Genomic DNA, 15,997 nt, shown 5'->3' with positions numbered 1-15,997 from the left:
CACAGGTCATGCATGGCCTCTCCTGTGGAAGCCTGGAACACGCATCTCCCAACACTGGACCAGAAAACATTGTGGGCCCTACATCTTGGAACTACTTAGGAACACAGGGGTGAACCCTCAGGTCAGGCTGGAGGGCAGCATTCCTGTGCCTCAGTGTGTGACAACCGCCCCCCATACATAGCGCAAACTCACAGAAGGGGTGTCTCCCTGGGCCCCACTAGTACACCAGGGGCTCCTGGGGAGGTGGGAAGGCCTGACAGCATGGCCTATACTCCAGCTAGCCCAGATTGCCCACCATCCCTCATGGGTCAAGACACAGGTGTGTATGGTAACAGTCCCAGATGACTGACACAATGGGTCTCAGACACTTTTCAGGTGCCCGAGCCCTTGAAGTCATGTGCTCTTTGTGGCAGTCCCTTCTCCTCCACAGCTCATCCAACCCACGCCTTCATCCACCCGCCCATCAAGCCCATCACCCATCTACACATCCAGCCTCACCTCACCTCCAGTTATATCTATGGGGTACCTACTTACAAAGAACACTGGGTCTTCCCCTCAAAGTATCACAGTTCACAGACAGACCGGTAAATTACAGCAGCTGCCGTTCATTTGGAACCCTCACATGCCCAACGCTTTACCTACACTAACAACACCTCATTAGCTTCCTCATTTCACACGACTACTATGAAGTTCAGAGAGGGTAAGTCATTTATCCAGGGCCACACAGCTAGGAAGTCTTACCACAGAATTCAAACCTGTATGATCTGATGCTGCACCTACCTTCTGGGAGCTCCTCTAGTAACCAGTGCTGCAGGAATGAAGCTCCCAGATAACATGTGTCTCAGGGCCAAGGAGTGACGGTAGGATAAGGGAGATGTTTACGGGAGTCTCGAAGGAGGTCAGGCCTGAGAGGACTATCACAGACAGCAGGAGGGAAATACTGTGTGTTCATTTTGTTGCATAAACTGACTTGGCACACAACTGTGCATTCCATCAGTTTAAATTATTGTTGCTTAGAAACGGCTAACTTGCCTGCCACAGGGTCGCTAGCGTGACTGCCCATGACCACGCCAGAACTTTCCCGTAAGATGTGCTTGCAGCTCAGTCCCCTGTGTTGCCAGTTGTGTTTCACACACCCTGACAGGAAGGCATCTATAAAAAGTACTCAGAAGAGCCCCAACCCAGCACTGACTGTTCTATTAGCTCAGCTCCATTTGGGAAGCAGCATTCACCCCTGACTTGTCCAACTGTTGTATCACTTGGTGCCACAAGGTGCATCCCGGTATCCTGAGCATCAACCCAGGGCTGCCAGGCCCCAGCTTCCTCTTTTTCTGATAGTCATGAGGAGCCCACTGCAGAGAGGGGAGTCCACTGCACAGAGGGGAGCCCACTGCACAGAGGGGAGCCCACTGCACAGAGGGAAGTCCACTGCAGAGAGGGGAGTCCACTGCACAGAGGGGAGCCCACTGCACAGAGGGGAGCCCAGTGCACAGAGGGGAGCCCACTGCAGAGAGGGGAGCCCACTGCACAGAGGGGAGCCCACTGCAGAGAGGGGAGCCCACTGCACAGAGGGGAGCCCACTGCAGAGAGGGGAGCCCACTGCACAGAGGGGAGCCCACTGCACAGAGGGGAGCCCACTGCACAGAGGGGAGCCCACTGCACAGAGGGGAGCCCACTGCACAGAGGGGAGCCCACTGCACAGAGGGAAGTCCACTGCACAGAGGGAAGTCCACTGCACAGAGGGGAGCCCACTGCAGTTAGGGAAGTCCACTGCAGAGAGGGAAGTCCACTGAACAGAGGGAGTCCACTGCACAGAGGGAAGTCCACTGCACAGAGGGAGCCCACCATAGAGAGGGAGCCCACTGCACAGAGGGGAGCCCACTGCACAGAGGGGAGCCCACTGCACAGAGGGGAGCCCACTGCAGAGAGGGAAGTCCACTGCAGAGAGGAAGTCCACTGCAGAGAGGGAGCCCACTGCACAGAGGGAAGTCCACTGCACAGAGGGAGCCCACTGCAGAGAGGAGCCCACTGCAGAGAGGAGCCCACTGCAGAGAGGGAGCCCACTGCACAGAGGGGAGCCCACTGCACAGAGGGGAGTCCACTGCACAGAGGGAAGTCCACTGAACAGAGGGAAGTCCACTGAACAGAGGGAAGTCCACTGCACAGAGGGGAGCCCACTGCACAGAGGGGAGCCCACTGCAGAGAGGGAAGTCCACTGCAGAGAGGGAAGTCCACTGCAGAGAGGGGAGCCCACTGCACAGAGGGGAGCCCACTGCAGAGAGGGAAGTGCACTGCAGAGAGGGAAGTCCACTGCAGAGAGGGGAGCCCACTGCACAGAGGGAAGTCCACTGCACAGAGGGGAGCCCACTGCAGAGAGGGAGCCCACTGCAGAGAGGGAGCCCACTGCAGAGAGGGGAGCCCACTGCACAGAGGGGAGCCCACTGCACAGAGGGGAGTCCACTGCACAGAGGGAAGTCCACTGAACAGAGGGAAGTCCACTGAACAGAGGGAAGTCCACTGAACAGAGGGAAGTCCACTGCACAGAGGGAAGCCCACTGCAGAGAGGGAGCCCACTGCAGAGAGGGGAGCCCACCGCACAGAGGGAAGTCCACTGAACAGAGGGGAGCCCACTGCACAGAGGGAAGTCCACTGCACAGAGGGGAGCCCACTGCACAGAGGGGAGCCCACTGCAGAGAGGGAGCCCACTGCAGAGAGGGGAGCCCACTGCACAGAGGGGAGCCCACTGCAGAGAGGGGAGCCCACTGCACAGAGGGGAGCCCACTGCAGAGAGGGAGCCCACTGCAGAGAGGGAGCCCACTGCAGAGAGGGAGCCCACTGCAGAGAGGAGCCCACTGCAGAGAGGGAGCCCACTGCACAGAGGGAAGTCCACTGCAGAGAGGGAGCCCACTGCACAGAGGGGAGCCCACTGCAGAGAGGGAGCCCACTGCACAGAGGGGAGCCCACTGCACAGAGGGGAGCCCACTGCAGAGAGGGAGCCCACTGCAGAGAGGGGAGCCCACTGCAGAGAGGGGAGTCCACTGCACAGAGGGGAGCCCACTGCACAGAGGGGAGCCCACCGCACAGAGGGGAGCCCACTGCAGAGAGGGAAGTCCACTGAACAGAGGGGAGTCCACTGCAGAGAGGGGAGCCCACTGCACAGAGGGGAGCCCACTGCACAGAGGGGAGTCCACTGCACAGAGGGGAGCCCACTGCACAGAGGGGAGCCCACTGCAGAGAGGGGAGCCCATTGCAGAGAGGGGAGCCCACTGCACAGAGGGGAGCCCACTGCAGAGAGGGGAGCCCACTGCAGAGAGGGGAGCCCACTGCAGAGAGGGGAGTCCACTGCAGAGAGGGGAGCCCACTGCAGAGAGGGGAGCCCACTGCAGAGAGGGGAGCCCACTGCAGAGAGGGAAGTCCACTGCACAGAGGGGAGCCCACTGCAGAGAGGGAAGTCCACTGCAGAGAGGGGAGCCCACTGCAGAGAGGAAGTCCACTGCACAGAGGGAGTCCACTGCACAGAGGGAGCCCACTGCAGAGAGGGAAGTCCACTGCAGAGAGGGAAGTCCACTGAACAGAGGGGAGTCCACTGCACAGAGGGAGTCCACTGCACAGAGGGAGCCCACTGCAGAGAGGAAGTCCACTGCAGAGAGGGAGCCCACTGCACAGAGGGAGCCCACTGCAGAGAGGAAGTCCACTGCAGAGAGGGAAGTCCACCGCACAGAGGGGAGCCCACTGCACAGAGGGGAGCCCACCGCACAGAGGGGAGCCCACTGCAGAGAGGGAAGTCCACTGAACAGAGGGGAGCCCACTGCAGTTAGGGAAGTCCACTGCACAGAGGGGAGCCCACTGCACAGAGGGGAGCCCACTGCAGAGAGGGAAGTCCACTGCAGAGAGGGAAGTCCACTGAACAGAGGGGAGCCCACTGCACAGAGGGGAGCCCACTGCAGAGAGGGGAGCCCACTGCAGAGAGGGGAGCCCACCATAGAGAGGGAGCCCACTGCAGAGAGGGAGCCCACTGCAGAGAGGGGAGCCCACTGCAGAGAGGGGAGCCCACTGCAGAGAGGGGAGTCCACTGCAGAGAGGGGAGTCCACTGCAGAGAGGGGAGCCCACTGCAGAGAGGGGAGCCCGCTGCAGAGAGGCGAGTCCGCTGCAGAGAGGGAAGTCCGCTGCAGAGAGGGGAGCCCACTGCAGAGAGGGGAGCCCACTGCATAGAGGGGAGTCCGCTGCAGAGAGGGGAGTCCGCTGCAGAGAGGGGAGTCCGCTGCAGAGAGGGAGTCCGCGGAGCCCACTGCACAGAGGGAAGTCCACTGCAGAGAGGGAAGTCCACTGCAGAGAGGGAGCCCACTGCAGAGTGGGAGCCCACTGCAGAGAGGGAGCCCACTGCAGAGAGGGAGCCCACTGCAGAGAGGGAAGTCCACTGCAGAGAGGGAAGTCCACTGCAGAGAGGGGAGCCCACTGCAGAGTGGGGAGCCCACTGCACAGAGGGGAGCCCACTGCAGTTAGGGAAGTCCACTGCAGAGAGGGGAGCCCACTGCAGAGAGGGGAGCCCACTGCAGAGAGGGAGCCCACTGCAGAGAGGGAGCCCACTGCAGAGAGGGAAGTCCACTGCAGAGAGGGAAGTCCACTGCAGAGAGGGGAGCCCACTGCAGAGTGGGGAGCCCACTGCACAGAGGGGAGCCCACTGCAGTTAGGGAAGTCCACTGCAGAGAGGGGAGCCCACTGCACAGAGGGGAGCCCACTGCACAGAGGGAAGTCCACTGCAGAGAGGGGAGCCCACTGCACAGAGGGGAGCCCACTGCAGTTAGGGAAGTCCACTGCAGAGAGGGAAGTCCACTGCAGAGAGGGGAGCCCACTGCAGAGAGGGGAGCCCACTGCAGAGAGGGGAGCCCACTGCAGAGAGGGAAGTCCACTGCAGAGAGGGAAGTCCATTGCAGAGAGGGGAGCCCACCATAGAGAGGGGAGCCCACTGCAGAGAGGGGAGCCCACTGCAGAGAGGGAAGTCCACTGCAGAGAGGGGAGTCCACTGCACAGAGGGGAGCCCACTGCACAGAGGGGAGCCCAGTGCACAGAGGGGAGCCCACTGCAGAGAGGGGAGCCCACTGCACAGAGGGGAGCCCACTGCAGAGAGGGGAGCCCACTGCACAGAGGGGAGCCCACTGCACAGAGGGGAGCCCACTGCACAGAGGGGAGCCCACTGCACAGAGGGGAGCCCACTGCACAGAGGGGAGCCCACTGCACAGAGGGGAGCCCACTGCACAGAGGGGAGCCCACTGCACAGAGGGAAGTCCACTGCACAGAGGGAAGTCCACTGCACAGAGGGGAGCCCACTGCAGTTAGGGAAGTCCACTGCAGAGAGGGAAGTCCACTGAACAGAGGGGAGTCCACTGCACAGAGGGAAGTCCACTGCACAGAGGGGAGCCCACCATAGAGAGGGGAGCCCACTGCACAGAGGGGAGCCCACTGCACAGAGGGGAGCCCACTGCACAGAGGGGAGCCCACTGCAGAGAGGGAAGTCCACTGCAGAGAGGGAAGTCCACTGCAGAGAGGGGAGCCCACTGCACAGAGGGAAGTCCACTGCACAGAGGGGAGCCCACTGCAGAGAGGGAGCCCACTGCAGAGAGGGAGCCCACTGCAGAGAGGGGAGCCCACTGCACAGAGGGGAGCCCACTGCACAGAGGGGAGTCCACTGCACAGAGGGAAGTCCACTGAACAGAGGGAAGTCCACTGAACAGAGGGAAGTCCACTGCACAGAGGGGAGCCCACTGCACAGAGGGGAGCCCACTGCAGAGAGGGAGCCCACTGCAGAGAGGGAAGTCCACTGCAGAGAGGGAAGTCCACTGCAGAGAGGGGAGCCCACTGCACAGAGGGGAGCCCACTGCAGAGAGGGAAGTGCACTGCAGAGAGGGAAGTCCACTGCAGAGAGGGGAGCCCACTGCACAGAGGGAAGTCCACTGCACAGAGGGGAGCCCACTGCAGAGAGGGAGCCCACTGCAGAGAGGGAGCCCACTGCAGAGAGGGGAGCCCACTGCACAGAGGGGAGCCCACTGCACAGAGGGGAGTCCACTGCACAGAGGGAAGTCCACTGAACAGAGGGAAGTCCACTGAACAGAGGGAAGTCCACTGCACAGAGGGGAGCCCACTGCAGAGAGGGAGCCCACTGCAGAGAGGGGAGCCCACCGCACAGAGGGAAGTCCACTGCACAGAGGGGAGCCCACTGCACAATGGGAAGTCCACTGCACAGAGGGGAGCCCACTGCACAGAGGGGAGCCCACTGCAGAGAGGGAGCCCACTGCAGAGAGGGGAGCCCACTGCAGAGAGGGAGCCCACTGCAGAGAGGGAGCCCACTGCACAGAGGGAGCCCACTGCAGAGAGGGAGCCCACTGCAGAGAGGGGAGCCCACTGCAGAGAGGGGAGCCCACTGCAGAGAGGGAGCCCACTGCAGAGAGGGGAGCCCACTGCACAGAGGGAAGTCCACTGCAGAGAGGGGAGCCCACTGCACAGAGGGGAGCCCACTGCAGAGAGGGAGCCCACTGCACAGAGGGGAGCCCACTGCACAGAGGGGAGCCCACTGCAGAGAGGGAGCCCACTGCAGAGAGGGAGCCCACTGCAGAGAGGGGAGTCCACTGCACAGAGGGGAGCCCACTGCACAGAGGGGAGCCCACCGCACAGAGGGAGCCCACTGCAGAGAGGAAGTCCACTGAACAGAGGGAGTCCACTGCAGAGAGGGGAGCCCACTGCACAGAGGGGAGCCCACTGCACAGAGGGGAGTCCACTGCACAGAGGGGAGCCCACTGCACAGAGGGGAGCCCACTGCAGAGAGGGAGCCCACTGCAGAGAGGGGAGCCCACTGCAGAGAGGGGAGCCCACTGCAGAGAGGGAGCCCACTGCAGAGAGGGGAGCCCACTGCAGAGAGGGAGTCCACTGCAGAGAGGGGAGCCCACTGCAGAGAGGGAGCCCACTGCAGAGAGGGAGCCCACTGCAGAGAGGGAAGTCCACTGCACAGAGGGGAGCCCACTGCAGAGAGGGAAGTCCACTGCAGAGAGGGGAGCCCACTGCAGAGAGGGAAGTCCACTGCACAGAGGGGAGTCCACTGCACAGAGGGGAGTCCATGCAGAGAGGGAAGTCCACTGCAGAGAGGGAAGTCCACTGAACAGAGGGGAGTCCACTGCACAGAGGGGAGTCCACTGCACAGAGGGGAGCCCACTGCAGAGAGGGAAGTCCACTGCAGAGAGGGGAGCCCACTGCACAGAGGGGAGCCCACTGCAGAGAGGGAAGTCCACTGCAGAGAGGGAAGTCCACCGCACAGAGGGGAGCCCACTGCACAGAGGGGAGCCCACCGCACAGAGGGGAGCCCACTGCAGAGAGGGAGGTCCACTGAACAGAGGGGAGCCCACTGCAGTTAGGGAAGTCCACTGCACAGAGGGGAGCCCACTGCACAGAGGGGAGCCCACTGCAGAGAGGGAAGTCCACTGCAGAGAGGGAAGTCCACTGAACAGAGGGGAGCCCACTGCACAGAGGGGAGCCCACTGCAGAGAGGGGAGCCCACTGCAGAGAGGGGAGCCCACCATAGAGAGGGGAGCCCACTGCAGAGGGGGAGCCCACTGCAGAGAGGGGAGCCCACTGCAGAGAGGGGAGCCCACTGCAGAGAGGGGAGTCCACTGCAGAGAGGGGAGTCCACTGCAGAGAGGGGAGCCCGCTGCAGAGAGGGGAGCCCGCTGCAGAGAGGGGAGTCCGCTGCAGAGAGGGAAGTCCGCTGCAGAGAGGGGAGCCCACTGCAGAGAGGGGAGCCCACTGCATAGAGGGGAGTCCGCTGCAGAGAGGGGAGTCCGCTGCAGAGAGGGGAGTCCGCTGCAGAGAGGGGAGTCCGCGGAGCCCACTGCACAGAGGGAAGTCCACTGCAGAGAGGGAAGTCCACTGCAGAGAGGGGAGCCCACTGCAGAGTGGGGAGCCCACTGCAGAGAGGGGAGCCCACTGCAGAGAGGGGAGCCCACTGCAGAGAGGGAGCCCACTGCAGAGAGGGAAGTCCACTGCAGAGAGGGGAGCCCACTGCAGAGTGGGGAGCCCACTGCACAGAGGGGAGCCCACTGCAGTTAGGGAAGTCCACTGCAGAGAGGGGAGCCCACTGCAGAGAGGGGAGCCCACTGCAGAGAGGGGAGCCCACTGCAGAGAGGGGAGCCCACTGCAGAGAGGGAAGTCCACTGCAGAGAGGGAAGTCCACTGCAGAGAGGGGAGCCCACTGCAGAGTGGGGAGCCCACTGCACAGAGGGGAGCCCACTGCAGTTAGGGAAGTCCACTGCAGAGAGGGGAGCCCACTGCACAGAGGGGAGCCCACTGCACAGAGGGAAGTCCACTGCAGAGAGGGGAGCCCACTGCACAGAGGGGAGCCCACTGCAGTTAGGGAAGTCCACTGCAGAGAGGGAAGTCCACTGCAGAGAGGGGAGCCCACTGCAGAGAGGGGAGCCCACTGCAGAGAGGGGAGCCCACTGCAGAGAGGGAAGTCCACTGCAGAGAGGGAAGTCCATTGCAGAGAGGGGAGCCCACCATAGAGAGGGGAGCCCACTGCAGAGAGGGGAGCCCACTGCAGAGAGGGAAGTCCATTGCAGAGAGGGGAGCCCACCATAGAGAGGGGAGCCCACTGCAGAGAGGGGAGCCCACTGCACAGAGGGGAGCCCACTGCACAAAGGGGAGCCCACTGCAGTTAGGGAAGTCCACTGCAGAGAGGGGAGCCCACTGCACAGAGGGGAGCCCACTGCAGTTAGGGAAGTCCACTGCAGAGAGGGAAGTCCATTGCACAGAGGGGAGCCCACTGCAGTTAGGGAAGTCCACTGCAGAGAGGGGAGTCCGCTGCAGAGAGGGAAGTCCGCTGCAGAGAGGGGAGCCCACTGCACAGAGGGGAGCCCACTGCAGAGAGGGGAGCCCACTGCAGTTAGGGAAGCCCACTGCAGAGAGGGAAGTCCACTGCAGAGAGGGGAGCCTAGCCCCAGGAAACTCTTCCCTGTGACTGTCTAGCAGAGCCTGGATCTGAACTTTCATCCAAGGACTGTGTGTCTGTCCTTTCCCAGGAGTGGTCAGCCCCTGGCCCCAGCCTGTAGTTCTCTTCTGGGTAAGACCCTTGCTGCCTCCCATAGACCCTTGTGTCTTGTGTGGGTACAGACCCCTTTGTGAGTATCGTTTGATCTCCTGGCAAGACTGGGCCAGGGCTTAAATGTCATGGACTGGTGGGTGTGGCTGCCTGCCAAAACAGCTTTAATTGTGAACATAGAAATTTGAATTTCATGTCAGTTTTGTGTAGTGTCTGCTTGATCTTTTGTGTTGTTTTGTTTTGTTTTTTTCATTTTGTTGACACATGTCTCATGTAGCTCAGGATCCTCTCAGGCTTCTTACATTGCTGAAGCTCTGAGCAGGCACTCCGCCAGTGTGTTTATTTGTTTGTTTATTTAGCTATGCAAAAACATTCAGTCTGTTAAGGGAATAGGCGGGGGCTGACGGGGTCCTACCCTCCACCAGTGCTTATTTTTACCTGCTGGGCAAGAACTACAGCCATCCCTGCAGATGGCAAGGCATGCCCAGATAGAGCTTGCACCCCCATAATAAGACTTTGGAGGTTTTCTCCGGGTATGATGGTAATTGGGAGTTCTCTGAGCTGGTACCACTTCTCATCATGGGGCAACCAGGGCATGTCCCCAGCCAGACTGAGCTGCCTGTCTGTTCTTAGGGAGTCTCTTGTCTGTCTTGTGCTCAGTGTGGGGAATGGTCTTGCTCTACTGCCTGCGGGTTGCCTCTAGGCACAAAGACCTGTGGCCTGGACCTGTGACAGCTGGGGCCACCCGACACCCTCTCCTCCAAAGCTGCTTCTCAGCTTCTGTGCTTGCTAAGGTGGCCCCGAGTCCCAGTTGGTTGAGCTGCCTGACAGTCAGGCACTGCCCGGCTCTTGTTTCGGGACAGCAATCCCCTGCGTCCAAAGTGGCTCTGTCCTTGCCTGTCCCCTTTGGGAGACCTTGGGCATGGTGCCTCACTCCTTTGGGTCTCAGTTTATTTGCAGGAAGCTGAAGGACTTAGGCCTATAGGGTCTGATGAGTAACCAAGAGGCCAGTGAAGTGTCCAAGGCCTGGGATACGAGGGGAATACCAGCCAGGCTCCTGCCTGGGGTGTGGTTCAATGCATCCAAGACTGAGGCTTCCTCCTGGCTGCCCAGCCAGAGCCCCTTTGAACAGCAATCCTGTGTCCTCAGCACCTGTAACCATCTGGGTGATCATTTATCTCCAGAAGGACCAGCTCTGATGCAGAGGCAAAGCCAGTCCCTACCATTGAAACAGAGACCCAGCAAATATGCCCCAGGCGGTGGGTGGAGGCTGCAGGCACCTGAGGGTAGAGGCCATCTAATATGGGTTTATTGGGAAGGGTTGAATGTTTGAAGAAGGAGGAGGCTCTCAGTGTCCCACAGCTTCCTACTCAGCATGGAGCTAAAAAAATGCCAGTGTTTTTGTTTGTGCTCTGCCTGGGCCCTGCAGATCTTACTATGATGACAAGGTTCAGTGAGGGGCTAAGAGCGTTAGTTATCGCCAGGCTTGCCACTATCATGGTGGTCACTGGTGATAACCCTCCTGCACTGTCTGCCCACAGGTTCCAGTCTTTGCTTGAAGTCTGTTACAGCTGGAACTGTAGCTTTCTTGTTCTGTAGTGTTTGTTTATATTTCAGTTGTTTTGAGGAAGAATGTAGCCCTGGCTACCTTGGAAATTGCTATATAGACTCACCTTTAATGCCCAGAGGTAGAAGGAGGTGAATCTCTGTGAGTGCAAGAACTAATTGTTTAGTGGGCTCCTCCCAGAGGGGGCATTTCACAGTGACAGGAGCTCCAGTTTCACACTCAGTAGTGGGCAGTGATTACACAGTCACAGCCTGCCTGACCCAGGGCCCCCAGGGATTGTTGGGAGGATTAAAGGGGATGAGAAATGAGGACGGTTGTCCATAGCAGGTGCTATTTATTGAGGCCACTCCTTGTCCCTTAGCAGGCCCTATTGTTTGGATCTCACTCTTACTCCCTGGAACCCTGTTCTAGAGTCCTCAGCTACCTACAGAATGTTGGAGCCAGACAGTACAGAAGCCGATCTAGATGCTGAAATGCTGCCTCAGGGGTCCCCGGCTGCAGCCCTTTCCTAAGCAGGCAAATGGACGCCAGCTCCTGACACTCAGTCTCCTGGACACAATTAGATTAAATTTTTCCTGTGGAGGGAGGAGTGTCTCTGGCCTGCCTGGGCCCAGCTGTTCCTAGGAATGTGCAGGGAAGGAAACATAGACAGGCCTGAGCAAAGCGGTTCCCTGGTAGGTGAGAATAGCTCCTTGCTCCTGGAGATAGCTTTCCTCTTGCACTGTTTATCCAGGAGTTTATGGCATGTCTGTGGGTGTTCCAGCAGTCCTGGGAACCCCGGAGGAGGAGAAACAATAATTGCCCTTGTCGTGTTCAGGCAGACCTTCCCCAGGCCAGGCCTGGACTGTGGTATCTCAGACTCCAGCTCTCTGATGCATGCGTGCAAGGTTTGCTTTCCCTCTTGCAGAGACTGTGTGGGTTCTGCTGAGACCAGAGGCACCTCATTATAAAAGGTCCCTGTCCCTCTGCAGTTCTCACACCGAGGCCTGACATCTTGGCAGATTGGAGCTGCCATTTCCTCTCGTCTCCCCATGTAGTCCTTGAGTCTCTGTGAGCATCAATTCCCACTACTTGCATGCCACCTGGGATGGGGATCACCACCCTTGAGTAGTCCTTCCATTCCCCAGATGGCGTTGCATCAAGCCGTGCCCAAAGCTGCCCTTTCCAAGGGGCATCTAAACCTTCCCATAACAGAGCTGTCACAGGCTGAAGGGGTCCTCATGGGAAGCCACATGTCTCTCCCTTAGCTCAGTCCCATCTCCAGTCTCCGGAAGTGTGCAAGGTAGAAGTAGGACTCTACTCAACAAGGAGGGTAGAGTGTGAAAGTGCTCAGAAAAGAGCGGGGACCCGTGTGTGAATGTGTAGACTCAGAGGAGGGTGGGTGTTAGCAGTCTCCATTCCTTTTGCCCTGGGTTCCCTTCTCTCTGGGTTTCCCTCCCCAGGACGGCGGGAACACAGTCAGGCTGTGCTGCCCCATACCCTAACCTGGCCCTACCCATTCAGCTGTTCCAGTCCAGCTGTCCTCGCCCAGCTGCTTGGGGATGACTTTCTGTATCCCATGGAACCTGTCTGGCCTTGGGGAGGAGAGGGAGGCCAACTTTCTGCCTCTCCCGAATCCTCTGCCTCCCAGGGAGATGGGGAGTTTTGTTATGGAGGGCCATGGTACCTCACACTGGCTTCTGCCACTTCAGAAGTGTAGCTTGTGTTGTTCAGGGTGACCATCATGAACACTAGGAAACAACCTGGGCATCCCAGGGTAGACTACCACGTGCTTCATGGGCTAGGGATTTCAGTGCAGCATCCTAAGGCTGGGCCTGTAACCACGCAACCCCCCAGATTCTGAAAATGCTACCGACATATGAATTTTTGGAAGGAATGTATAGCCCCCAAATATGAATAGGTACCGATTGATCAATAGTATTGATTTCTATGAGACATATAGGATTGTGTTTTGGACAAAGGCTACTTTGCAGAGATTATACAAAACCCTCTGCCTGGCACGAACACAGTTTTGCTGCAAAGCACACACAAAAAGTAACTGCTTAAGATGGTAACAGTTGCTATAGGGCTATGGCAGTAAGAGTCCATGGCTGGCATTTATGTTTCTCTGCATTTGTTGAATGTTTTGAGACATATATTTACTCCCTTTGTTGAGAAGCCCCTCCAGTCTCAGCATCTGGGAATAACCAGCCTTGATCCTAGAAAGGGCATCAAGTTGGGGAGCTAGCCCTGGGTCTCACACTGGTCAGTCAGTCACTTACTAATTTCTTGGCCTTGTGACTTGTGCTAATGTCTCCCCAGGTAGGTCCTAGAGCCTGGTGTTATGGAGGTGAAGGCCTTCCTGCCCTGTGTAGTAACATCTCTCTGGGCCAGAGGCTTACACATCCTAGCTGTGTGACTTCGGGCTAGACATCCAACCTCTCTGTGCCTCAGCACCACGTAAATCAGATGCAGTGCTGGTTGCTCCTTTGTGAGGGGGCTGAGATGACCGGGTCTGGGGATGAGGGCGCTGGTCTTCTGCCCTGCTGTGCCCTCCAGGGACCCCTAGCCTGCCTCATCACCTCCTCCCCTTCCCTCTCCCCAGGGGGCTCCAGGACCTGCAGGATGGGGGCAGCCTGCATCAAAGTCACCAAGTACTTCCTCTTCCTCTTCAACTTGCTGTTCTTTGTAAGTATGTGGCATCCAGCCCTCTCAAGCCCCAGACTCTGGGCAGGTACTAGGTGGGATGTGGCTTGTGGGTCCCTGAGAGGATTATGATGGTGGAATGGATTCACCTCTTCAGATAGGTTCTCTGACAAAGCAAAGGCTCCTGTCCAGAGCCCTCTGCCTGGGCGGGGTGGGGGGTGGGGGGTGGGAGGGTCGGGTGGACACATTCTCTCCCTCTAAGGCAGAGTGGCAGAAGAAAGCCCCTCCCTCAGTATCTCCGGTTTGTTCTTCTCCTGCCACACCCCTCGCCTGTTACCTATTACAGTTCTGTTGACCAGGCTCCCAACACCCCACCTTGAACTCTCAGAGGCCACAGGGGACATCCTTTCCCCACACCCCCATACAGACCACTAAATTCCCCGCCACAGGCCGGCCCAGATGAGAGCTCCGTGGCACATCTGGAGTTGGTTTTCCTGGGGCCCCGGGCTTCCCCTCTGGCCTGGAACTGACAGCCCTGCCTTGGTGTTGCCAGACCCGTGGTGTGTGTGTGTGTGTGTGTGTGTGTGTGTGTGTGTGTGTGTGTGTGTGTGTGTGCGCGTGCTTGTGTGTAGTGGGCGTGTGAACAGCCTGAAGAGTCCTAATGGGGTTGTGGCTTCTCCAATAATGATTCAGTCTGAATAGTTTTAAGACATAGGTTATGTATAGCAGGTTTTTATGTTTTATGGTGTCTAGATTCTTATGTTTAAGAGGCAACAGATAAGCCCCTGCCTGCTTGTGTTGGGGTTTCTCTGAAGTATAAATGAGTTACTTATAGGGGGAAGTTTCATTTTATAAGTGCAAGGATTATGGGAAGTTTGGAACAATCACAAAGAATCTTTCTAAATTCCCCTTCAAAACTTTATCCCAGTACATGGTACGTACAGGAGTGTTCCTGGTACACGTTCATATGTGTCTGCATACATTTATGCACACACAGGTGGGCTGTCCTCACATGCTCCACGGTAGGTTCCCCTAGGCCCTGCTGAACAGGTCAGCTGGTCCCACTAGGCCTCAAGCTCTGCAGTGAGGGTGTGGGTCCCAGAAACCACCGTGCCGGGTGTACAGGGTGCTGCCCTTCCCCCACCTGGCAGTCAATCCCTCCCAGCTGGCTTCTAGGGAACAACTGCACAGCAGAGAGAGCAAGTGGTCTTCTGGACACCACACTCACGGGACAGGGCCAGGTGACAGGGACTGTAGGGCAGGGCCACATAATATTGCTGTGTCTCAGGCCTTGGAAGCTTGAAAAAGGAGTCAGGGTTTGTGCTTGGTGAGGCAGCAGGACCGGGGATGAAAGGCACAGAGTTTTTTTCTCTTTCTGTCTTCTATGCAGTCTGGGAGATACAATGGAAAAGATCCATGAGCTAGCAGAAAATGAGAAAAAGGTGGCTTGGTCTGGGCCTCTCCTCTGTGCTTCTCTGGGCTGACTCATAGAGCCAGAGGCCAGAGAGCTGGCTTGGCTGGTGCCAACTGCCTGTGTATTGACCGAGGTGCTCATCTAGCTGGGCAGGAGAAGGAAGTGGAGACAGTGCTTATTCACCCCTTCCCCATCACTCCCCCAGCACCCCTGTGAATTTGTGAATTTGTGATTTCCAACCAGGACAGTTGAAAAGTATCTCCAGAATGTGGTGTCTTTACTGAGCATGTGCAGACCACTCCTGCTCACTCACTATTCCCTAGACATTGCAGTATGATCACTGTGTGTATGGCATTTCCTGTGAGTGTCAAGTGTTACAAGCCATCTAGAGGTAATTCAAAGTAGGAGTGAGGCTGGGTTGCCACTTGGTTGGTAGAGTGCTAGGTACTAACCTCAAAACACCAGGCCAACAAGAAAGGGAAGGACAGCAGGCTGTGGTCACAGTGGCCCGGGAGAGAAGGTCCCTCACTGAATCAAAAGCTTAGTTTCTGCTGTGCTGCCCTGCTAGCACGATCTGCCTATCATTCCTCCTCATGCTGGGGTTATAGCATCCATTCACAGCCTATATAGCATGCACAGATTTTTATATGGGTGCTGAGAATTTGAACTCAGGTCCTCACCTTGCAGGGAAAGTTCACCTACGCATTGAACCATCTTCCCAACCCTTCAGGAGTTTTTCTAGTAAGAGAACAAAGAGAGTCATAAATTAAAGCACATTATAAAAAAGAATGAGAGGATTTTTATTTCTTGTATTTAGTGATACAAAAACAAACTCTGACTTGATGTACGTTCGTGTAGAAATTTTCTACAGTGTTCACAACATGCTATGTTACGATGCAGTACTAGTTTGCTTTGTGCTGTTATGATAAACACTATGACCAGAAGCAATGTGGTAGTGGTGGTAGGGATATTTTGCCTTCCACTTCTAGGTCATAGTCCATCATTGAGGGAATTCAGGGCACAAACTCAAGGCAAGAACCTGAAGTATAAACCCCAGCACTCGGGAGGCAGAGGCAGGCGGATCTCTGTGAGTTCGAGGCCAGCCTGGTCTACAGAGCGAGTTCCAGGACAGGCTCCAAAGCCACAGAGAAACCCTGTTTGGAAAAACAAAACAAAACAAAAACAATACAAAACAAAAAAAACGGTAGAGGAGTGCTGCTTGCTGGTTCACTCAGAGGATCATGCTCTGCTAGCTTTCTTATACACTGCCTGGGGAATGGTGCCACCCACAGTGGGCAGAGCTCTCCT

The 15,997-nt window shown here is 57.6% G+C and overlaps 1 protein-coding gene across 2 annotated transcripts in view; it reads left to right on the top strand.

Annotated features, from left to right (window-relative positions):
- The window catches only part of Cd82 (CD82 molecule), a 50,992-nt gene that overhangs the window by 19,900 nt on the left and 15,095 nt on the right, over nucleotides 1-15,997 (top strand). For both annotated transcript variants that reach the window (XM_005064889.4, XM_040745900.1), the window contains exon 3: nucleotides 13,235-13,317. In XM_005064889.4, the coding sequence (XP_005064946.1) occupies nucleotides 13,255-13,317 (63 nt within the window). In that variant the 5' untranslated portion in view covers nucleotides 13,235-13,254. The remainder of the gene's footprint in view (nucleotides 1-13,234; nucleotides 13,318-15,997) is intronic.

This window comes from Mesocricetus auratus, unplaced genomic scaffold, assembly GCF_017639785.1.
Source record: "Mesocricetus auratus isolate SY011 unplaced genomic scaffold, BCM_Maur_2.0 Super-Scaffold_100004, whole genome shotgun sequence".
Classification (NCBI taxonomy): domain Eukaryota; kingdom Metazoa; phylum Chordata; class Mammalia; order Rodentia; family Cricetidae; genus Mesocricetus; species Mesocricetus auratus.
This window is presented reverse-complemented; position numbering and strand designations above follow the sequence as displayed.